Source organism: Cydia splendana, chromosome 12 (genome assembly GCF_910591565.1).
Source record: "Cydia splendana chromosome 12, ilCydSple1.2, whole genome shotgun sequence".
Taxonomy (NCBI): domain Eukaryota; kingdom Metazoa; phylum Arthropoda; class Insecta; order Lepidoptera; family Tortricidae; genus Cydia; species Cydia splendana.
The window spans coordinates 9475075-9499314 of record NC_085971.1 but is presented as its reverse complement, the minus strand read 5'-3'; the positions used below and the strand labels follow the sequence as shown (position 1 = coordinate 9499314).

Sequence of the window (24240 nt, the reverse complement as noted above, 5' to 3'; positions counted from 1 at the left end):
GTAAATACATGATTTACGGCACTACCAAAAAGGATCGAGATATAGATTTACCCTACCTATTAAATAATTACTTATCACAACGATTTGGTGCTAATTCAAATTTTTTATTAAAGCATAATTAAAGGATTTGCGAATACTCTGAAGTCAAACTAAAGATTAGATAAAAAAAAGAGCTCTGCAGCTTTTGCAGTGAGCAAAATCCGTCAGTTAACTGATGTGAAAACAGCTCGATTAGTATATTTTAGTTACTTCCATAGCATTATGGCATATGGTATTTTACTGTGGGGCGGTGCTTCAGAGATAAATACCATTTTTGTTCTGCAGAAGAGGGCTATTCGAGCAATATACAAAATGAACCATAGAGACTCACTTAGAGATAAATTTAAGGAAATTGACATAATGACAGTGCACTGTCAATACATTTATGAGAATATTCTGTACGTACATAAAAATATTGTAAATTTTAGGAAAAATTGTGAAATTCATAATATTAATACTAGAAATAAACATAAGCTCGCAGTGCCCTTCACTCGGCTCCATAAAATTAAAAAATCATTCATGGGTAATTGTGTAAGATTTTATAATAAACTTCCAAACCATATTACTGAATTATCTATTAATAAATTTAAGAATTATGTAAAGCGTAAACTTATTTCTAAAGCTTATTATACCACACAAGACTACATGAATGATATTACAACGTGGGATTAATTGTTATTCGAAATGATTATTTATTTATTAGGTATATTTGATTATTGATGAGGAAATGGATATTCCGATGTAATACTATCTACTTCTTTTGTCACTTATGCTTTTTTTTGACATTTAGATTTTATTCTAGAAATTCTAGACTAGTATTTTTTTATACAATCTTTTTAATGTTTGACGATCCTTTTGTGAAATTTTTAGTGTTAAATTTGATATGTATAATAATCCAATTTTATTATGGAATAATATTAACATCAATAAATTGCTCTGATAATTAGATTAAGATTAATTACGATTCATAAGAGCTTGTTGCTAGGCCTACATGAATAAAGTAAAAAAAAAAAAAAAAAAAAAAAAAAAAAAAAACTTCTTCGTTATTTATAATATGTAGTACCGAATAGTAAAGTATCACTTTTTACCAAAAAAAAAACGAGAGACAGCGGAAAGTATTATCAAAGCAAAATCCTACAATGTGCTAACATGCCTGACCTAATAGTTGGGGAGCCGACGATGCTAAATGTGTAGTTACTCGAGCGTCGTACAGACCTATTGGAATCGAAATATTAGATGATAAGAAGAAAAAATTGTTATATAAAGTTTTTTTTCCAGTGAGCCGGAAAGCGTCTACATTTTTTTTTTCGGGAGGTTGGTGGAGGGTTAAAATATCGTTAGCCGGGAGCCCGCCTTGGGACCTTGAAGCCAAGGTTCAGTGGCGGGTGCTAGCAGCAAGGAGGGAGGAAAACTGGCCCGCCCCTCAAGAAGTTCGCAAGTGGCGGGAAGAAGCACGAGAGGTGCTCTATGAAAAATGGTCGGAGCGTCTGGAGATCCCGGGAGCTAGCCGGGACCTGGTGGCCGCTGTTCGGCCCGTTCTGAAAGAATGGGTCGAACGCAAGCACGGTGTACCCTCCTTCCACCTCACACAGCTCCTGACGGGGCACGGCTGCTTCGGCTGGTACCTGCGTGAGAGGGTGGGAAGAGAGCCGACGACAGTGTGCCACCATTGTGATGGAAGAGCCGTGGACACGGCCCAACACACGCGCGAGATATGCCCTGCGTGGACGGAGCCTCGCGCTGCCCTGGCCGCGGCTGTGGGAAGAGACCTCTCACTGCCGGCGCTAATACGCCGTATGATCAGCAGTGAGGAGGCATGGGCGGCAGTGGCTTCCTTTAGCGTCACCGTTCTGACACAAAAGGATGCCGCAGAACGATCGCGCGAGGACGACGCGAACTCGCTTCCTCAGCGCCGAAGGAGGCCAGGTAGGCGGAGAAGAGCCTTCACAGCAAGGATAATGCCGCCTTAACGGGAACCTGCGGGTAATGGGTCGGGAGTTCCATCACTCGCCTAAAGAGGTTTCGAGCTGGAAGGCCCTCAAGTGTTCCGAGGTGCCTTCAGCGGAGTAAGCTGCTAGAGCAGCCCCAAATGATGGGCTCGCAAGAGCAACGCCGACGGGGTATCGGAGGTCTACAATCGAGTTCCCGTAACCCCGCCAACAAAGCGCGCGGCGGAACACCCCAGGGGGTTTAGTCCGTGGAAGTCGGACATACCCTGAGCTTCTCCCGGACCAGTGGGATCCATAAAGGATTCCCCCTGGGTCATCAAAAAAAAGGGTTAAAATATCGTTAAGGAGTTTGTGGGTTTGGTCGTTTTTGTCCACGTTAGTGCTATATTTTTTCTATAACTTAATACATATAAATATAACACTTATTTGTAGGCATTTTCTTAATCTGACGGACACAAGTTTGACACCTAATTTTTACATTGTAACCGTCAGATTAAGGAAATGCGTGCTTATAATTATCAGATTTAGTAATAGCACACTATAGCGTTAATTTGGACTAATATGACCAAATCCACAATCTGCTTAACAATTTGTTGAACCCCCCCACCAACCAAGGGCTGAACATAGATGGCTAAAAGGGTTAAAGGTAGACTACACGGGGTAGCAAGATATCACTCATATCTTTATCTGACGCGCTCGAGTAGTTAACCACAAAAATCCCCTCTTTAGCTCCCCAACTATAAATGCCAAGGCGCAGCCGCATCTTATTGCAATCTACCCCCTACCCCTGGCCTCGAGCCAGCGCCAGCACCGAATACCTATGCCGCCTGCAGAACTACTAGTCATTCGAGTTCCGCATTGTTTCATACCTCGGCATAGCATAGGTAATCGTAAACCTAAAGTATTTCAAAATTAGTAATTAAACTTTTTTTTCTGCGTTTTGTCCATAAGTGTATGTAAGTACACGACACTGTTGCAAGTTATAGCCCTCAAAAGCAACTTGTTTTGTTATAAAACTCCCGGTTTATGTTGAATTTAATATAGAAACGTAAACTTTTGAGTATTTTCGTATTTTTGATGTGGCTGAAGTGCGCATCAGCACTCGTAAGTTAAAAGTTGCCGTTTTATTGTAAGGGCACTTTTCGAGCTATTAGCTCGTAACATAAAAAACAGAACAGTAGTGAACAAATTAAACGTCCTTGTCATGAAATCCTATATCTACACAACAAATTTTGACGTTATTAGATAAATCGTGAGAAACTTGAAGCAATTCATGACGTTTGTTTTGTGCGCCGCCTAAGTAGGTTTAATGAAAAATGCACGCCTGCGACCTTAGCCCACATAGCAGTGAGACCGAGTCGGCGCCAACGCTGCACCCGACGTGAAACTACCTCTACGTGTAAATAATGCCCAACCTGTGTACAGCATTCACTAAGGAAAAACCAGTGTTATTATGAACTCGACATCCATAACAAATGTGCTTCATCGAAGAGCGCTATGTTGGTACTGAGCGTTTGACTCTCCTACACTCGGTGGACGATTCGAATAAAACCTCAGGTGAAAAGAATCTAAAGCTAGCTTAAAACAAAGGCAGTGCAAATTGCGTTACAGGAAGTTTCTAATAAGAGAACAATTCGTCATGTGACGTGATAAATGGCTTAAGTAACATCACGTATGTTTTCATTGATTAAAGTCAATAAATATAGATAGTTGACACATATGTATGCTTCGTCATATAGCATACTTTAACATGTTTTGAGGGTGCATGAAGATAGACGTAATACAGGTCAATGCGTGAGTGATTTTTATTGATCGCCAACACGGAAAACGTCGAACGTCCTTGCCATGTTCATTTCTAGTCCAGTAATCCAGTTATATAGCTCTGACGTGATTGGCAATACAAGATCAGCGTGTGTATGTCGGCGGCCGATCGTAAGATCAGGCATATCGTGAAATTCCTAGGCATATCGTGAAACGTGAAAATCTTTGACTCCTTCCCTGAGTCGACGGAGCCCCGCTACGCGGGGCTCCTATTTCTGGGCAGTTTGCCCTTCGGGCATCTGAAGCAACCTAACGAACCTATCCTACCTATCTAAGTATTGAGTTAATGTGACTATCGTCAAAACATTACACAGGAACATTACGATCTGCCTGATCTTACGATCGGCCGCCGACATGTATATTACGTCTGTTACACATACGTATGTAAGTGCTCTAAAACATCATTGAAAAAATACACATATGGAAAACGATAAAACTTGTCATTGAAACTTAAGAACAGTGGAGCTTCACTTCTGATTGTGATGTGTGTAAATTAAAACACTCTGTATTATTGCATTTTTGATTCGTGTAATTGCAGAAAGTTGTCTGAAAGACAAATGTCTGTAATGAAATATTCCGATATGGGAAAAAAACTTCGTAAATAAAAACAAGTATGTAGTTTAAAAAATGTCGTAACCTATTTTTTCACAGAACCTATTTTTTCACAGATCTTTGACTTTTTGGATCCTCTCATTCAGAATCACTAGCATTTAAAATACTGAAGCATAAAAAATGGCCCAAATTACCTCCACGATTCTGAGTGGTAATAACGCAATAAAGTCATATTCTGTGATGTAAACTCCAGGGTAAGAAAATTTTTTTTATAATCACTCAGATGTATCTCTCCGTGATTTTTATGCGTAGGTGTTTGTATTACACATCGTATTGTATGTAGAATAGAAAGTGAAAACGAAGAAAACGAAGATAAGTCTTCGCACAAAAACAGTCTATATTCTGGTGTGAATAAACAACCGTGAAGTGTTCACCTTGTCGGTGAAGGAAGAGAAAATTGCATGAGTCGTTTTTATTGCAATTTATTCTCTCGGCTCGATGAGAATAAGGCAGGCAATAGCCTGTGTGATGTCGTAACGGTTTGTTTTGCAAAAACACCGCTCGCGGCAAGGCTGGCGGCCTGTCCACACGGACTTAGGGTTACCAAACATCACAATTTTTCCTGGCGAGGATTTTCGAGCGATTGGCGAGGCTACACAGATAAAAAAGATATCTTAATTCAAAACGCTAAACTCTCTTGCGCACGGTTGCTTAAAGAAAGTAATAAATTGCTCAGTCCAATAAATACGTCTTGAGTTAACTAGATCATGATTTTTTGAAGAAGAATAAAAATTATTTAGTTTTACGTTTACACGTTTTTAAAGCTAATGGTAGTGATTTGAGTTAAAATATTAATTATTCGCCGCAATAAAAAAACGTCTAACAAGAGATATTGCACGCTCTTAAAAAACGGTTTTAGATTGAGTAACTCTTCATCAAACCAAAAAATATTACCCAATTCCAAAGAAGAAGCACCAAAATTATCCTTTGAGACTTTTACGTTCTTAGACAAGAGCGATTAATTCTTGGTTTGATGTTTTCAACCTACAGTCAAGAACCAAAGCTATTTCAAAGAAGAAGCACCAAATTTTTGCTTTGAGTCTTTTAAGTTTTTAGACAAGAGCGATAAATTCTTGGTTTGATGTTTTCTACCTACAGTCAAGAACCAAAGCTATTTCAAAGAAGAAGCACCAAAATGTTCCTTTGAGTCTTTCAAGTTTTAAGACAAGAGCGATAAATTCTTGGTTTAATGTGTTCAATATACAGTCAAGAGCCAAAGCTATTTCAAAGAAGAAGTACCAAAATTTTCCTTTGAGACTTTGAGTTTTTATACAAGTGCGATTAATTCTTGGTTTGATGTTTTCAACCTATAGTCAAAAGCCAAAGCTATTTTAAAGAAGAAGCACCAAACTTTTGCTTTGAGATTTTGGTTTAATTGCAAGAAGTTAATTTAAGTTGTCAAATTGCCTGCTAGATGACGCTGTACCGTGTGTTGAAAATCCTAGTTCTCGGTGTTAAGATTTTTCCGAGAATCATGACGTCTGGCCGGTACTTAATATTGTCAAGCTTTTAAAACAGTTGTACCTCTATTGAATTTATTACATTATTGTATAGTCAACAAGAGTGCTTTTCTTATAGTTTAGTTTAGAACTATAAACATTACATCTTCAACGAATCACGAAAATCATATTGGTTTTAGAAAATTAATTCTTTTTTCAAGACATACTAAACTTTGCACTAAGAAATTTCAGCTCTAGATATAAATAATATCATATTTTACATTGAGTAACGTACTCTTGAACCAACGCTTTTTCTTGTTTTTATGGAGAACTATAATTCTCAATTCAATTAATTTGTATCTCACCCCAAGAAACAAAGTTTCTTGGCACAAATTCTTTAAGTATTGCACTAAGATTAGGTTCAATTAAAAAAATATAATACATAAAACAAAACGCAAACGCTCTTGGTGAGTAGCTCGGATAAAGACTAAAGTATTGAATTTTTTAGATTAAATAATAAACGTTGAAACATTTTATATCTTGACGCAAGAATTTCATTGTTTCCTTATATAGGAAACACAAAATATCTTGACACAAGAGTAGGTATTTACTTGGCTGGAGAACTATTTTTTTTCTGTGTACAGGTTAGGGCAGTGGCAAAGATTAAGGGCTGATTTAGACGGCGCGCGAACTCGCATGCGATTTTAGTTACATTGCGGACTGTTTGTTACGTCCAATTCAACAGACCGATCAAAAACCGCAATGTAATGAAACTCGCATACGAGTTCTCGCATCGTCTAAATGAGCCCTAAGACCATTTTCTCGACTTCTTAGGTTAGGGCCGCGGCCGGAATACGATAATACTGGAAAACTTTAGAAATTCACTGTTAACCTGAATTGTTTTTATTGCCTATCCAAACATACATCTTATTTACTAATAATAATTATGTTGTTACATTGCATTCTTTGATGTAAGCCAATCAGTCGTTTGATATGTCTAGAAATATCATATGTCATATGTTGGTCATAAGACAACGCATTGACAACCTTTTTGAAAATTACTTAAAGGGAAAAGTGTTCAAAAATCAGAGGGGACTTTTTTTTTGGTAACCCTACTATACCTACTTGCAGCAGCCGGATCTGAATGGTTCGCCAGTTGGTAGCCGACCCACTAACGCGCCTTACCAAACCAACGCATGACATATTTCGATTGGCATTGCAACATTGATGTTTGTAATAGACAGAATAGACTAAATACTGGCCTAATGCATCGACAAGCTAGACTAATGCGCCGTATTAAACTACGAAGACCTACCAACGTCTTAAAATAAAATTACGCCTCTACGGCATTAACGTCAGTTCAATGTCAGTTGGCATACAACGCAATAAGTTGCCCTTAGTCAGTAAGGTGAGTAAGGAAACAATTACGTGGATATTAGAACAGATCTCCTCCATGGTCACATTTACACGACATTGCGCAACGAGTGTCCCAATAAACACGAGTGAAAAGTAAGGTGAGACTGTTTCAGGTATTGTGTCAGTCTGGCGGTAAATAAAAATCGTCTTGCACTCTTATTCTAAATGAAATATAACACAATCGCAACCACTGTAAATAGTTCCCTACAGTCAAATAAATTACCGCGGTAATTACGCGTAAGTCAAAGTCTTTTAAGTCTTTATAAAACGTCAGATCAGAGGGGCTACCGCGAAAACCGAAATTCGCAAATTGCGGGGATCTTACTCTTTTACTCCAATGAAGGCGTAATTAGAGTGACAGAGAAAAATGCCCGCAATTGACGATTTTCGGTATTGGCGGTAGCCCTACAGAAGTGTTTTTGGTGCTACATATCCTGACGTCACGTCAACAGATGCAATTATCAACTAGATAATTTTAAAATCGTTTAATGAGATAAAAATCACCCTGTTTTATTATTATCATTTAAATATTGGTATAAAACAATTAAATTTAACTTGTAATCCTACACTATACTCATACGCGATAGGTGCGACGAAGCGAAATGCTTTAGTAAAAATATAAAGTAAATATTTATTACCATTCTGCTTAAATGCTTAAACCGTGTATATGTCACCGTAAAATTGTAAACACTCGTCAGTTTATAATATCGCTAGTTAAATTATAAACTGACGGTAGGGAGATTACAATCTAACCTAACCTACGTTAGATTATAAACTAACGGGTTCACAATCTTACGGTGTCATATACAATATACAAAGAGATATGCCCAGAAAGCAATTATACAAACAGATTGCCACCTCCAAATTGTTTATAATTGAGCCGGCTGTCTTTGCTCGTGTCGTGTGTTGACGATTGACCGTGTACCGCACTCTTGCGTAACTAAAATTAAGTCTCAGATGAAAGGTCAGCGTACCTACTGTTAATTATAATTAGAACACAGCTGCCGACATACCGCTGAGATCAAGCCAATTATTAATATCCAACAATTCATTCAAAATCGAAAGCGTAAATTTGAAAGTTTGAGTAAAATAAGCGTTTCATTCGTCTTAAAATGTAAACAAACAGAACCGATTACGCTGCGATTTTAATTGGTTAGGTACGTTGTACGTGCAACGAAGCAATTAATGTCAGGAGGACTAACCCCATTATGAAACGAAAACATTCTGATAAAGTTTTTCTTTCCTTTTCCCCATTCTCGTAAGAGTTCAGGCGAGACGGCAACCTGGTCAAAGCTATGAATGACATCGATCTACAATCAGGAAAGTACCCTAAGCCTTCTCAACATCCCGGTCCCAATCCCAAATAAGGACATATTATATTGTTATTTGTGTCTATCCATACTTTCCTTGAAATAACACTCCATCTACTAGATAAATATTAATATTTACACGAAACAAGGAGAGCGGCCTGATTAATAAAATCAAAACATATTTCACAACATTAAAGTAGTGCAGCAGTGCAGCGGAGGTGATGGAGTAGGCGCGTTGTTTGTATAACGCAGTGAAGCAACACCCGCGCCGTCAAAACACGTTGCGCAACGCGCTCGCATTCCGCGCGCGGTCGTCATCGCAAGCTCTCTAAGTTTCACTTCTTAGTTACCTTTACCTCGTTTTTGTTGTTTGCACGGTAAAACGAAACGTGACACGTTTAATGGGGAAAGGCTTAGGAAATATTTCTTATCGCGAAATTCTGTTCCTGTATTTTATTATTTTATACATGAATACGATATATATGTACAAACAATACAAAAGTATATTGAAATAGTCATAACGTAATTACTAGTTGATAAAATCTAATCAATACAGCGGTTTCCTAATCCGACACGATTTTTATTTTTTACATACTTCATAGTTAGGGTTTCCAATTTCGATAGCTATGTAAGTACATATGTTAATATATAAATAGGTAGATAATTACAAAGCGAAAAGCAAACAAACAAGTTTAAGGATAACCTTTCCGAACTTTTCAAACTAATGGCATAGGCAAACAAAACAAACACGATTAACGGTAATATACCACTGGTTAAACCCAGTATAGTAAACAAGGAAATAACAGCGCCCTTACTAATTTTAACTATTCAAACTGTATTACTGTGAACAGTTTTGGTGTCATCAGATTTATCATCGTGACGCGACAGTAATTTCACAACACTCGTTACTGTGTTTGTAAACACCATTATAGGTAGGTAGCCCCTGAAGGTTACCCCCAAACAACTGTTAACAATTGCTACAGCGTCAACTTCGTAATTTCAACTATGTTGTAACTTTATTTCAACTTATAGAAGTAATTTAATATTTATCTTGAATTTACTTCTGTGTTAAACAGTTTTTGTTATTGTTTGCTACAATGTCATTTTCAAATAAACAAACTGTGAGAGATAATTACAGTAATTACACTGGAAAGATTACAAACGGACATTTGCAACGGTGCCAGATGAAAATGGCTTATTTTATTTAATAAGTGTAAGTGTTTATTTAATAATATAATCATTCTATAAAATTAAAACGATTGATTTGACACTATTATTGTGATACATGGGACGTTTTCGGGGCAAAAGATGCAAAGGTAATAAAAGGTATAGTTAGGTCAGTTGTCGATAAATGTGATTTCGAATTGCATCCATGACATCTATGACATGACCTTATTGGCAGTCATAAATAAGCAAGGTACCTTTTGCTTTACAACTGTCAATTTACAAAATGCACTACGATGTTAACGAGAATAAAGTTATTTACTTGCAAGAGCGGATCATTCATCAGTCAGGCGTATTCATGAATGTTGAAACATGCGTTACGCAAAGGAATGCACGCAACGCAAGTAACGGGGAGGAAAGTCAGCTGCACAAACAGAGTGAATCATCGTGTTTACATCGCGTTTTTAGAAGCGGCCGACCCAGTTGCCCTACTAGGCGATGTTTCTTACCACAGACATATAAATATGTTGCTTTATTATTTACTTTCACCCGCCCCGGTGTGTCGTGGCGTATTAAATTTAAATTACGAGTAATTCCCAGTTTCGGTTTGATCTGAATTTCATTTACGTAATTTCGTTGATAAATATGACAATGCAATGTTATATTAGGTACCAAAGAGAATTTGAGAGAGTTACTGTCATGGTAAATTATCTAGCTACAGTACATTTACTGCCATCTTTCGACAGAAGATTAAACCTGTTAGAACTCCATTTAACTTTGATCATTATTCGTCCACTGATATGTGTTAACTTGTTAAATATTAATACATATTAACGCCATTTAGTACCTAACTCTGTTTGTCTGTTTTCACGCTTAGATAAACTACCGAACCGACTTAGATGAAATTTGGTAGACACTTAGTTTGAATCCCAGGAAAGGACATTGCATACTTTTTATCACGGAAATCACCCCAAAAGGGATGATCGTAGGAGTAAAAAGGGGAGTGGAATTTAATATAAAAGTGGGATATAGAAATACTAATTCTAAGCAGACGTAGGCGCAGGCAGAAGCTAGTCACTACGCCTCATAAAATAAAATCCCCCGCCGCGTCTGTCTGTTTGTATGTATGTTCGCGATAAACACAAAAACTCCTGAACGGATATTCATGCGGTTTTCACTTTGAGGAAGGTTTAGATGTATAATTTGTTGAGGTTTTGTATAACCCGTCCGAAGCCGGGGCCGGTCGCTAGTATTAAATATGACCAAAATTTATTTAGGAAGTTATTAGTTTTATTAGGTACCAATTTATTTTTACTTTTCCGATAGTGGTAAACCATTTTGCCTAACTAATGATTAAAACTTCCTAATATAACATCAATAACTACATCACTAAAGAATGAGCAAGCTTGGCAGAGAGTAACGCCCTTATTCATAAAACTTTACGGGACTGATTTAGTTAATTATATTTTATCCCTTTCTTACAAATACATAAGTCAAAATGACAGATAAGGACTAACGATTATTAGCTAATTGAGGTTTTTAGCGCGTTTATGAATAAGGGGATTAGTAGTTAATTAAACAAAGAGATTCCATACCTCGCGTGCCTCATCAATTTATTTTTTCATTCTATAGTTTTATGCATTATGAAAACTTTCACTTAAAACTTGCCTTGCCTGGACTGGACTTGCCTGAGCGCTGCCACTGGCAGCGTTTTAACTTACAATTAAAAAACTTCATATTTTAAACAAGTATAAAACATTTTTAATTGGACTACGTTATGTCTATATAACTTCGCACATAGATGTGGGGGAAATACCTACAAGCGACGCCAATGCACGACAACTATACTATTATATTTTCTTTTACTTTTGTGCCTGTGACAGCGATCGGGCCAGTCTAATTTTTTTACGTTAAGACCTAAATAACAGACATAACAGTAAACTGACAGTTTTTATACACACTAAGCTGAAATGCAAAAATAGTTACTAGCGCCACAATAGTGATGACGCAGCGTTGTATGGAGGTTGTTCGTCTTCTATATTTACTAGCCTTTGACAAAATTGCGTTACATGCGACGTCTATAAAGATATGTGTCTGTGCTTCTTACCTTGTTCCGCAATCAAGACCTCGTTACGTGCACGAGCAGCCTAGTCGCCGCCCTTAATGGCCATCTGCCAATGTTTGAAGGCGTCCTAAGGAAACCGAAAACTCATTTAAATATTATTGAAAAAATAACAGATCGTTTCAGCTAAATAACAAGTGGATTTCCTGTGCGCCGAGCCAGCTTTGAACAAACATCATGTTTTTTCCTTAGACTCGTGTTTTTCAATGATGAATAGAAAATTATCAACTAAGTACCTACAATGCTAAGCTCATCTTCAAGAGATAATGTAGAAGCAGTTAGACAAATACTCTGGGCCCAAGGGTTTTAGGATATCGACTAATTAAAGGCGTAAACAAGCAAAGGTTAAATAAGAAAGGTCGTTTCATGGCAAAGGGCACAGGTTTACTGGTACGAAAAGGTAATAAGTACCTGCAGGAAACTATTAATAGATAATAGGTAAGGTACACCGGTCTATGTATTTCTTAAAGCACATTCCAGTATGATTACTCTTATTATGGCAGATAAGGAGCGTGTATGAACTGTAGGAGGCAGCACAGGACTCACGAGACCCCTGTTTAGCGCGAAGTGTAACTGTCAAGTTTAAGCTTCCACATAGCCCACAAAAAATATACGTGAACTTTAGAGGGCATTGATTTGGTGTGAAGTGGCAATGTCACAGTCAATGTATACTTAAGTTACCGATTCAGGCCACAATATTGGCAGACCCTCCAACGAGCACTGCCCCTATTGATAAGTATATTAAACTGCACAATTGCACATACTTACATAATACTATCTTCGACCTTTAAACTAGCAATTCTTGTTTATTTATATGTAATTATATATATTTCGGGGATCTAGAAAACGGCTGTAACGATATCGATGAAATTTGCTATATGGTATGGGGGTTATTGGGGGCGATAAATCGATCTAGCTAGGTTTTATATCTGGGAAAACGCGCATTTTGAGTTTTTATGTTTTCCGAGTAAAGCTCGTTCTCATAAGGAAAGGAACGACAAGGTTATGTGTTATTGGTATTACACGTAGAGGCGATGCGGTCCGTAAATCCAAAATTTTGACCTAGGGCTGTAATGTATTCTTACGGACTGTTTAAACTAACCAGTGTTTGTTATCGTACTTCGATTTAAACTTAAATTTTAACTTACTTAAATTTTGCTAGTTTGACTGCAGTAGGTATTTATTGTGATAAAACACTTAAAAGGACCATCTGTTTTTGATGATGAAATTGATGACTTTATTAATTTCAATTTATAGGTCGCACCACTATTCGCACTTCACTGGTGCCATCTATTGAGTGAAATTTGAATAAGTAAGTTTGGGTGTTACAATATATTTGATGCTGACTGTACCTTTGTCCCAGACTATTAATTAGTGATACCACGTCGCCCGTCAGTGTCGCGAGTTCTCGAAAATATTAATCGAGAACTCGACCGAGATTGCAAAAATCGAGAGATTGAATCTCGAAAATTCGTGTAAGATTTCAAAATTGCGAGATCGGGATACATCCTAATATGGACCATCAAAATGAGATCAACAAGATTTGCTAGAATACACCATAACAAAAAATAGGATAAGTATTTCAAATACATAATACGTTCTTACAGACATCCTGACAAAATTATTGATATTTTTACGACATTGGACTTCACAAGATTAGAATCAAGGCCGTCTAGTCTCGCTACTGGGTTACGAAGGAAAGTTTGGTTATGTGGCATTATCATTTTACTAAAATTGTATTGGAAAAAGGTAATTGAACCGTGCTATAGCTATTACTTAAAATATAACATACCAGTTTAATTTCAGCCGTTATACCTATATAACCTCGCAATTACATCGAGGTTATCGAAATTGTCAATTTATCACTAACGCGAAAGAATTGCTTTATACTTTAATCCAACAGTATTACAATAAAAGCACTTGGTCGTAGTCAAAGTTCACAATTCACCACACTAATTCACAGTCGTTCTTTAACAAATATCCCTAAAAACAATAAAATTGTTATCATTTTATCAATCAGACATTCAGACTTTTGACAGACAGAAACAGAGCAGCCACGAAAGTAGGAGCCGAACAGGGTTGCATACGCCATCTCTCGGCATGTAATGACATTACAAAGACAGCTGTCAAACCTTATTTCCCGAATATAGCCTCTCGCCTAGCCTCAGTATTGCCAAATTACTCAGTAACTCAGTATGCACTCTACCTCACGCATGTTTGCCTTATTTGCCTTGATTGGCTCATGTCATGTTTACTGTTGAATAGGTAATTCTCTTTATGGTAATTATTATTACTATCAATATCCGATGGGAAAGTAATTAAGTACTAGAATTCAAAATAAATTTTAATTAGGAGCAGTCTGTTATCAATGATTACTGGCGTAGATTGTTTTATTATCTACATAGGTATTTCTGCTATGATAACTTAGTACACATGGGTAATCTCTGGGTTTATGTTTATTGAGAGTATTAAATTTCTACTACGCTACGGTTTTCACACAAAGCTAATCTAACGTTGGTCGTATAAGTAGAGGGCGCTTTTTACAGTGAAGTTAAGGAAGGGTTATTACTTAGTTAACACATCCAGTGCCAGCGCGTGCTACGCGCGTAGCGTAGCCGTTAACATGCGAAAAAGCGACCACGAACTGAGCGCCCACCTGGCGGGTTGCTAACTTGCTAGCAGTGCACGTTAAAGGCTCCGTCACACAGGCGCGTTTAGCGGGCGGCGCGCGCCGAGTTTACATATAAAACGCTCACGCCCCGCCCGGAAAACGCGCCTGTGTGACGGAACCTTAAACTAAATACTACATGTAGCGCCAAAACTATTGAACAGAATAGGTACTAGGTAGATATTGGTGATTAATGCACCAAAAGAAGAGATAATAGCGACTTACGTGTATGAAATATATTTAATTTCATTTCGTATATTTTATTCAGAAGGATTCCCCCGGAAGCCTCGGTCGCGAAGTTAAATTCTACCCCTGTACTGGGCACTAAATAAACCGATCAATCACGATCAGACAATTTGTATAGAAACGAACTGAACATGGCCTGTTAGGCCGCTTGTATACGTCCGTTGCTTTCACCATCGTCGCCTAACACATGTCTATTGTCGGTATCGTCTTGGGTCGTCCCATTCGTTTTTCGTCAAGTTCTTAAAAGTCCTATTCTGCTTTCGTCACCCATTCTACATTGGTGACAATCGTCGGTGGCTCTCAATGTAGAATGAGTGACGAAAGCAGAATAGGACGAATTTAAGAACTTGACGAAAAACGAATGGGACGACCCAAGACGATACCCTATTGTCCGGTGACCACAATGGGCGTACATATGTATACAAGCGGCCTTAGGAAAAACTAGGAAGGAGGGAGTGAGGATCAATGAGGCATAAAAGATAAAAATAAATAGGTAATAACATTAAAAATCTGATTAATAATTATACATTCATTTATTAATCGGAATTTAATACTGTATTACATAGAAGAAATGCACTTCTCAGAAACATTCAGAAGACTTCCCTTTGGGACAGTTTTGTTTTTTAATAAATACTAGCTATTACTTTCTCAGTAATAGGCATCGATATTCAAGAGGATCTGCATTGCCACATACTTAAAAATCTATGTATATTTTTCACAAACCTCGGTTGGTATAATAAATAAAATTTTGCTTATTAACAACAAATAATAATTAACTCTCAAGAATTACGTGTTTAAACTGCCGCTGCCACATAATTTGTCAACAACATTTTTCATCACAAAGGAAACAATAAACTAATGTTTTCTAAACAATTTTTTGAACATTTTAGTATCTCGGTGACCCCTTTTAGAAAGACGAACATAGTAAATAGTGTCCAAAAACACACAGCGTGAGAGAAGAATACTACCAATTATAAATACAGACATCTTGATGAACAGTATAAAATATTTATCAATAAGAAATAATCAGTCTTGTTTGTCTTGTTTAGCCCCTTCCAACCCAACAGAGTATGAAAAGGACTTAGAGAAAACGTAATCAAAACGTGCTGAATGCACGCTCCGATATTAAATGTCAGATATGATGTCATCCTTTCTCTTGGACGTAACTACTTACGCTACTTACATATAACATCACAGTTGTTTAGTAGAGGTGGGTGCAGTACTTTGTACATAATAATACAGGAGCTACCTGCGATCCGCGACCATACTCGACACACACGCTTGCCGTAATACGCACGCAATTAACTACTTCGTAATCGCGATTCCAAGGACAGGCTAGCTAGCACTGGAAAATTCATCTTATAGACAAATTTTTTGCACAGTCTTTCTCTTAAAATGTACACAAAGTCCTCGCGTTTTAATTCTTTCAACTTCAAGCGAGTATTGAAAGCTACTATAATTGGACCTTGTTGATAATCCATATCAGTACCGGCACTAAAGAATGCTCGGCAACTTAACCTACCAACACGCAAGACCTACGAACACGTTGTTCACCCCCTATATGGTTGCTATATACGTATAGTGCGTATGAAGATACCGTTTACGTCCCTAACGGTAAAACTGAAAACTTATATTATATCATTAAACATCTGTGAACGACTTGCAAACTCTGTCTTGTAATTCGTTCAAATAGTCAAAAAATATATTTTTGTCTTGTATTAACAATTGACCAACGCAGACAGGTTACAGTAATGAAATATCACAGATTATTCCAAAATCTTTGGACAGTAACGGCTGCTACACGATACTTTTACTTTTAAAAACTTTAGTATTTTGTGCCGATTATACTATAACCAGCGTTATACCATAAACCAACTCGAAAAACAAATAATGAAACGCAGCTCTTCCTAAGGTAAATGCATGTTTTATTTACATACTTTTATATTTTCGAGAAGCTGATTCCTACGCATAAAATATTCAGTAAGTATTATTCAAGAAGTCTTCAATAAAAAAATAACTTTGAAATCAGTGACTTGAAATGTCATTGACATCACTTTTTACATAAGAAAAATATTCACAATTTTATCTGGCAATACAGATTTAGTAATTAAACGCGTTACTAAGTCCCACTTTTCCTCAGGATAAGATCAATAATTAACAATAAAATAATTTATATAAAAAATTCAAGAGAATACTTTTCCCCTTAAATCCATTCATCTTCTAACCTTTCATCTTCTATATGTTTCGTGCATTTCGTACATCATACAGACATTATAAAAGAAAACGAAAAGGCACCCGGGATTACACAATAGGGTACCCACACCAACTAGTCTAAATACAGTGAGTAACCCTCTCAAACCCGGTCGAGCTTTGAAAGAGCTACGATAAATCTACAGGTGAAAACGACAAGTTTTGTAACGTTACACCTTACATCTTATCAAATAACACACATTATATTCGTAAAGGATCTGAAATAGAATTCACAAAAATGTATCTCGTTTGAAATCGTCAATCACCTTTTAAAATAGTATAATCAAACGTCTTCTAAATACTATTCAGCATATTTTGTAAGCTTCATTCAGATCTGCAAGAAATACTAAAAAAAAAAAGAAACTAAAAGTGACCTAACAAAAAGTCTCGACTCTCAAAAACACGGTCGGAACGGGAAACATCGAGAATTTCACGTGATCGTAACGAACGAAAGATGTTTCGAGTCGAGGTACAACCCAAATCGAAGTTCTTACTATTTAACCGGCGACAGAACCGCCAAATCGGAAGCGGAGTAATAGAATCGTATTACTGCTGCACGGGAGCCGCGTACAGCAGCGGGCCGGGCGGCAGGTGCGCGTACGGCACGCCCGCGCCCACGGCCGCCTGGTAGCCGCACGGCCCGCCGCCGCCCACGCCCACCCCGCCGCCGTAGAACTTGCCGCCTGCAACCACAAACACATACGTCGTTATACTGCCTACCGTACCGTCTATATACCCCACACCACACAGACATACGTAGATACATACCACCGATATTGTTAGGATAGGTTACAGTAACAACTCCTGAATCTCTACATTATGGTCGTGGAAATCTGTATAGCTTGGCCGGCCATTTCCCCCAATAAAAAAGGTAGGTAGAAGACTTCCAAAATCGAGATGCGGAACACGATAGATAACCCATAGGCAAACTACCTCTAGCTTAGTTGTTGGTAGTGAGTGGTAGTGCTACAAAGCCGAAGCTGTTACTCAAAATTGGACTTCAGTCCGAGCCTACCATAACAATATATTATGCTCTCAACTAACACTGTTGTTATAACTCACCCAGCATATCCTGAGGATGAGGATGCATCTGTGGGTAATGTGGAGGAGTAGCAAAGTGAGGTGGAGGAGATCCATAGGAAGATCCAGACGAGCCATTTGGTTTGTTACCATTCGCGTTATTATTACGGTACTGTTGTCCTCCATTGCGCTGATCTAAAATAATATAAAATTACATGTTTTACGAGGAATCTACAAATTAATAAAATAGGTACAAAATGAGAAATGTACCTGTAAAATTATATTTATTATTATATTTGGTTTGTGATTCACAAGTATAAAACATTTGATTTTATACATTTGAACTTGTTAATGCTATGTGCTTAAAAGTAGAACTTACTGTTGTATGTGCGCTGTCCATATCCATTCTGGTTCTGGTATCCATTTTGATAGCCATTATTATATCCGCCTTGATAGCTGCCCATAGACTCGAACATATTAGGGCTTGGGAAAGGCACCTGCTTCTGGAAATTATTCTGTCTGTAACCCTGATTATTGCCTTGGTTTTGGTTGTTGAATCGTGGTGGTTGTTGGTTCATGTTGCGATTTTGATACATATTCTGCGTATCTTCATTAGAAACATTGTTAGCCATCTTATTGTTCCACTGATTGCTCTGCTGGCGCGGCGAACTTGAACCACTGTTGTTATCTTTACGTTGTTGCCAACGGTTGCGACCTGTAGAATTAAGTAGTATGTAAATATAAATTGTGTACAAAGTGATTAATTGCCAGCCATCTTTTGTGCAATTTAATAATGAGAGTATGATCAGCTACAGAACATATTACCTAAAAACCACTTACCAGAGCTTCCATTATTGTTACGTGCCATGTCGCTCAGCTTAGCAGGCGGCGTCTGCCCAGTTTCCAGCAACACTGCAACTAAAGCGCGAGCCTGGCGCGAGTCTCCACTGGTGAAGTAGGTGTATGCAGTGCCAGACTGCTGACACCTGCCAGTACGTCCTGAAAACAAATAACTTTTGTAAAAACCTTAATTCAAAAATAAATAGAATAAACAAAGAAACAGTTATTTTATTACACATACCAATTCTGTGAATGTAATCCTCGGATGAATTAGGATAGTCAAAGTTGACAACGAATTTTACATCTTCGACGTCTAAGCCTCGGGCTGCAACATCGGTAGCAATAAGAATGGTAGTGGCGCCGTTTCTGAACTCCGTGAGGACGGCGTCGCGTTCCGGCTGTGATTTGTCTCCGTGAATAGCGAGGGCCTTGTGGCCGTTTCGGCGAACTGCACGCGCAATGTCATCCACCTAGAATATAAGAACAGAATGGTTAATATCAGTAGCTCCTATAGTATCTATTATATTTTGAAAAGAGTATTATACTAAATTCAGTGTTGTATGTTAGACCAAGCTAAGTTGGCAGTGATTTTGATAGCACAGACTGAGCAAGTGTTATTTTTAAAGTCATAATTTCATAGAAGTTTGACATTTAAAATAACACTTGGACAGTCTGTGCTATCAAAATCGCTGCGAACTAAGCTTGCTGTAACTCTCGATCAAGTGAATGATCAGTTTGATGTAAACATTTAATTACCTTTTTCTTTGTTTCAACAAAAACAATAACTTTGTTGTCTCTCTCAGATGAAATTTCTTTTAAGAGGTTGGTAAGTTTGTGTTCTTTCTCATGTTCCTCACAAATCTCGATTATTTGTTTGATGTTATTGTTGGCCGAGAGATTCAATGACCCAATATTCACTTTGATATAGTCATTTAAGAAATCTTCAGCCAAAGTCTGAATTTCTTTAGGCCATGTGGCTGACCACATCAAAACCTGACGATCTGGGCGAATTTGCTCGATAATCTTGCGAATTTGAGGCTCAAAGCCCATGTCCAACATTCTGTCAGCTTCATCCAACACCAAGTATGTGCAACGGCGCAAGTTTGTGGTACCTCGCTCAAGGAAATCGATTAATCTTCCAGGTGTGGCAATAACAATTTCAACGCCCCTTTCTAGATCTCTAGCCTGAGGCCCTTTAGGAGAGCCACCAAAGAGGCAAGTGTTTCTGATAAGGCCACGGGCACTGTAAGCCTGTGCCACTGACTGAATCTGCTGAGCTAGCTCTCTCGTTGGGGCTAAAATTAGAGCAATTGGGCCATCTCCCCTTTGGATGCGCTGTTGATGCACAATATGGACAGCAGCAGGAAGCATGTAGGCCAAAGTCTTACCTGACCCTGTGGAGGCAATACCAACCATGTCACGGCCAGAAAGAGCAATAGGCCAGCCTTGAGCTTGTATTCCAGTGGGCTCAACCCAACCCTGTTCTTTAATCGTATTCATTATGTGATCAGGGAAATTTCCTTCATCAAACACTTGGTTAGGGCGTGGCACATTATTACCACTTACAATAATTTCCTTTGTAGCACGGAACATCTTCACATCATCCTCAGATCGGGATTCAACATCAGCATGTGGCTTGTAAAAATCCTTTTGAATTGGCTCAAGATTAGACATATCCCACATGGGCTTCACCAAACTATCTCCTGGGTGTTTAGCCTTCATGCTTTGCATTTTGCGGCCATTAAACTCGTTAGGCTGCTGACCCATGTTAGGATTATTGAATGTTTTCTTCTGTGCAAAGTTTTGTTGACTCATGTGACCATTTTGGTTATTGAAGTTTTTGGGTCCGTAATTATTTTTGTGCTGGAAGCCACCTTGTTGTTGTGGTCCACCAAACTCAGGTTTACCATTATAAAATTTCATATTTCCTCCAGGGCCTTTGTCCTCATAATCTTTCTTTTGAGGTTGATTGTTATAGTTGTTCCTTGGGCGGTACTCTTTTGGGCCCCCAAAATCGTTTTGAATTCCATTCTCACTTTTCTGATTATTAAAGTCTGGCCTCATTCCGTTGAAGTCGTTTCTTGGGCGAAAATTGTTTTTATTGCCCATGTTATTGTTTCTGGGGCCAAAGTTTTTGGGCCCTCCAAAATCATGAAGACCGCCAAAAAACGGTATTTTGCCGAATTGTTCATTCCGGTCTGGACGGGGCCTGAAACTAAAACAATTTTACATATGTTTAACCGCATCAGGCCCAAGTTACATGTGATGTTTTCAAGCAAAAGGCCGAAAACTGCACATTCTTAGGTTTTTCTGGATACAAATATAGTTAGGGCTAGAAAGTAACTATAGAGGTCAAGAGTAAAAATCAGCCCCAAAATAGGAAAAAAAAACAAATAAAAGCTATTGGATTCTGGTTGAATCCATCTAATAAAATAAACCTATATCTGAGAGCTCAGATTTAGTAACCGGACCTGTACATATAAAAGCATCAGATCAATTTGAATGTCCTCTGAATAGTTTTGCCCATTCCTGTTCAGCTAAACCTAGATGAAATGTAGCATTGCATAAGTTTGTAAATTTTTTGTCACTGTCGTTATAGGTAAATAAACTATAAGTACGCAAACTATAGAAAATTACGAAAGTGACACAAACATAGTAGGTATTAGCTAGGTACTAAATTTACATTGTATTGTAATTTACTTTTCTTCACTACTCCCATCATTTTAATACTAAAATCAAAAAACGAATTAAGTAACATTGTACATTCAGCTCAGGATTGTTCTTTATTACCCCGTTTGTACTATAGATTGTTGAACATAATGGCTTTACTCAAAGTTGACTAACTCGTGCCCCAATTTATGTAGTGTAGTGAAAGTAGGTATGTGGTTATGGGATAAATGGAAGGTACTTTTATGGTATTTTTCTTGATAAATAAGAAAGGAACCCATAAAAATCTTATATAAGTAGTTATTACAATATCAAGAATAAAAGATTCATAAATAAAGATAGATGGGCGGGCGTAGACATTCGACATTAACAGCTGAGTACCAAAGCACGCAGTGCATTGCACAAAATGGCCGCTTTGAAGAGAATTGGTGAAGATCAATCAACACCCGACCAATGTTGTATACCTTCCTACGTGTGCCATTTACACTTATTTTGTTATGGAAAATCAAAACTTACATAGGATGTTGATTACTGAAGCCGTTGTACTGCATTCTGCTACTTAGAGAAGATCGTAATTACGTGTGGAGTTCTACGGTCGAGTAGGTATCTAGAACAATGGAGCGATGAAAACGTTATGATTATAGGAAACTGAATGACACTAATAAATATGAAAACATAATAAATATGAACAGCAAAATTTTATTTACCTCTCGATTAGGAGAGAATTTGATAATTATTTAAATTTTTCATCCACGCTGACCCTCACTCAGACCCGGCGAAGAACAACTCGATAATGGCTGCCGGAAACGCCTTAAAATGGGTTGCTATGCCAATATTCACCAATAGGCGTGTTTCCAGAAGCAAAAATGAAACTAGAATACTGGAGGGCTTCTACGGCCTATCAAGTATTGCGCAGTGTCGGCTCTCCATCACTTTTTATTACGTTTAGCCAGAACGAGATGGGTAGCAGAAAAATGCGCAATAAAATTGATTTTATTTGCGTTCGTTTACAGTATATTGATCGTGATACTTATTTTATACCGGCAACACATGAATAATTGCACGTCAAGGTCTTCTCCCTCTCTTGTTTCCGGCCAGCAGCGGTCTACCGCGATCACCGAAGTTCGCAAATTGCGGGCATCTTTCTCTTTTGCTCCAATAAAGACATTATTAGGGTGACAGAGAAAGATGCCCGCAATTTGCAAACTTCGGTGTTCGCGGTAGGCCTTTAAAGGCCAGTCCAGACGGGATAAATAAAATTGACCGATTTGATCAGAAAAAATTGGCGTCAATCTCAAATTTAATCTAATTTAGATTTATGGTGATATTTGAACGTTCTAAATTAAAAAAAATGCCCCCAAATGAAAATACACGTCACAAATTGGTATTCTTGCGTTCATGCTTCCATTTATTGGTCGCTCCACAAATGCGTTAGCGGCTTCGCGCCGCGTTTCACGCACGAGTGTGGAGGGGGCTTAATCGGCGGTCGAAATGGCGAGCCAAATGAGGTTGGCCATTTCGCCATCGTTTCCCCGTCGTCGCCATAGCTTGCCCCTTCAAAGATAATATACATGTGCCCCTTTTTCTAGATTTGGCTTAAAGGGCTGGCATCCAGGGCATAAAATGGTTGGCCGGTGGAAGTTTTTAGCAGATGGCGCCATCATAGCTTGCCCTGTCAATCCCTATAAGGCCCCGTTCGCACGGCAGCTTTTTCAACGCGCGTTAAAAAAGCGTTTGAATGACACAAATGGATAACCATGTATGTATTCACACGAAGGCGGTTTTTAAGCGCGGCGCTTTTTTATCGAGCACTGTTCGATTTTCGGCGTTGAGCGTTGGCGTCAAATTGAATAGACCATACGGAAATCCCTGTATCTGTTCTCACAAGCGTTGAAAAAGCGCCGGCGCTGCTGTCAGTTGGCTGTCAAGTGTCAATTTTTGGTGTCAATCGTCAAGATTATTATTAGTTTCACCTTAAAAATGTCAACTTAGGCCCCATTCGCACGACAGCTTAAAAAGCGTTGCGTTAAAACCCGACGTTGGCGCTTTTTTACCGTTTCCAATATTTGTGTTCATATGAACGCTTAATAATCACTTGTGAGTCGTACTGCCACGTACGCATCTCAGCAAAGCCATACTTTATTTGCTATTACGACGTATTATTTGAATATAACTTGAATACTTCAGGAATTTGTAAGCATAAGTTGACATTTTTAAGGTGAAACTAATAATAATCTTGACGATTGACACCAAAAATTGACACTTGACAGCCAACTGACAGCAGCGCCGGCGCTTTTTTAACGCTTGTGAGAACAGATACACGGAGTTCCGTATGCTCTATTCAATTTGACGCCAACGCTCAACGCCGAAAATCGAACAGTGCTCGATAAAAAAGCGCCGCGCTTAAAAACCGCCTTCGTGTGAATACATACATGGTTATCCATTTGCGTCATTCAAACGCTTTTTCAACGCGCGTTGAAAAAGCTGCCGTGCGAACGGGGCCTTATGCTTACAAATTCCTGAAATATTCAAGCTATCGTAATAGCAAAAAAGTATGGCTTTGCTGAGATGCGTACGTGGCAGTACGACTCACAAGTGATTTTTAAGCGTTCATATGAACACATAAAGCGTTAACAGACTATCGCACCGCACCGCGACCTTGGAGCACTGAAATATG

General features: G+C 38.2%; 4 protein-coding genes across 6 annotated transcripts in view; 2 read left to right on the top strand and 2 right to left on the bottom strand.

The window, feature by feature from the left end:
* LOC134795895 (uncharacterized) overlaps positions 1-2009 on the top strand; it is a 44153-nt gene extending 42144 nt beyond the window's left edge. The window contains exon 2 of the mRNA XM_063767826.1: positions 1354-2009. Within this exon, the coding sequence (XP_063623896.1) occupies positions 1354-2009 (656 nt within the window). The remainder of the gene's footprint in view (positions 1-1353) is intronic.
* The window catches only part of LOC134795526 (3-phosphoinositide-dependent protein kinase 1), a 152074-nt gene extending 140132 nt beyond the window's left edge, over positions 1-11942 (bottom strand). The window contains exon 1 of the mRNA XM_063767414.1: positions 11858-11942. The gene's annotated coding sequence lies outside the window, so the exon portion shown is untranslated. The remainder of the gene's footprint in view (positions 1-11857) is intronic.
* The window catches only part of LOC134795538 (activating transcription factor of chaperone), a 197947-nt gene that overhangs the window by 78206 nt on the left and 95501 nt on the right, over positions 1-24240 (top strand). The window lies entirely within an intron of this gene.
* On the bottom strand, positions 15301-22425 carry LOC134795434 (uncharacterized). Of its 3 annotated transcripts, none has more exons than XM_063767272.1 (8): positions 22271-22425; positions 22080-22170; positions 19653-21111; positions 19138-19366; positions 18897-19055; positions 18436-18771; positions 18099-18251; positions 15301-17719 (listed from the first exon to the last, which is right to left on the bottom strand). In XM_063767272.1, exons 2-8 carry the CDS (start codon positions 22112-22114, stop codon positions 17583-17585), a joined length of 2508 nt encoding a protein of 835 aa, XP_063623342.1. In that variant the 5' UTR covers positions 22115-22170; positions 22271-22425; the 3' UTR covers positions 15301-17582. The 3 variants fall into 3 exon arrangements, with proteins under 3 accessions (XP_063623342.1, XP_063623343.1, XP_063623344.1); XM_063767273.1 differs by having other exon boundaries at positions 19653-21105; XM_063767274.1 differs by lacking the exon at positions 18099-18251.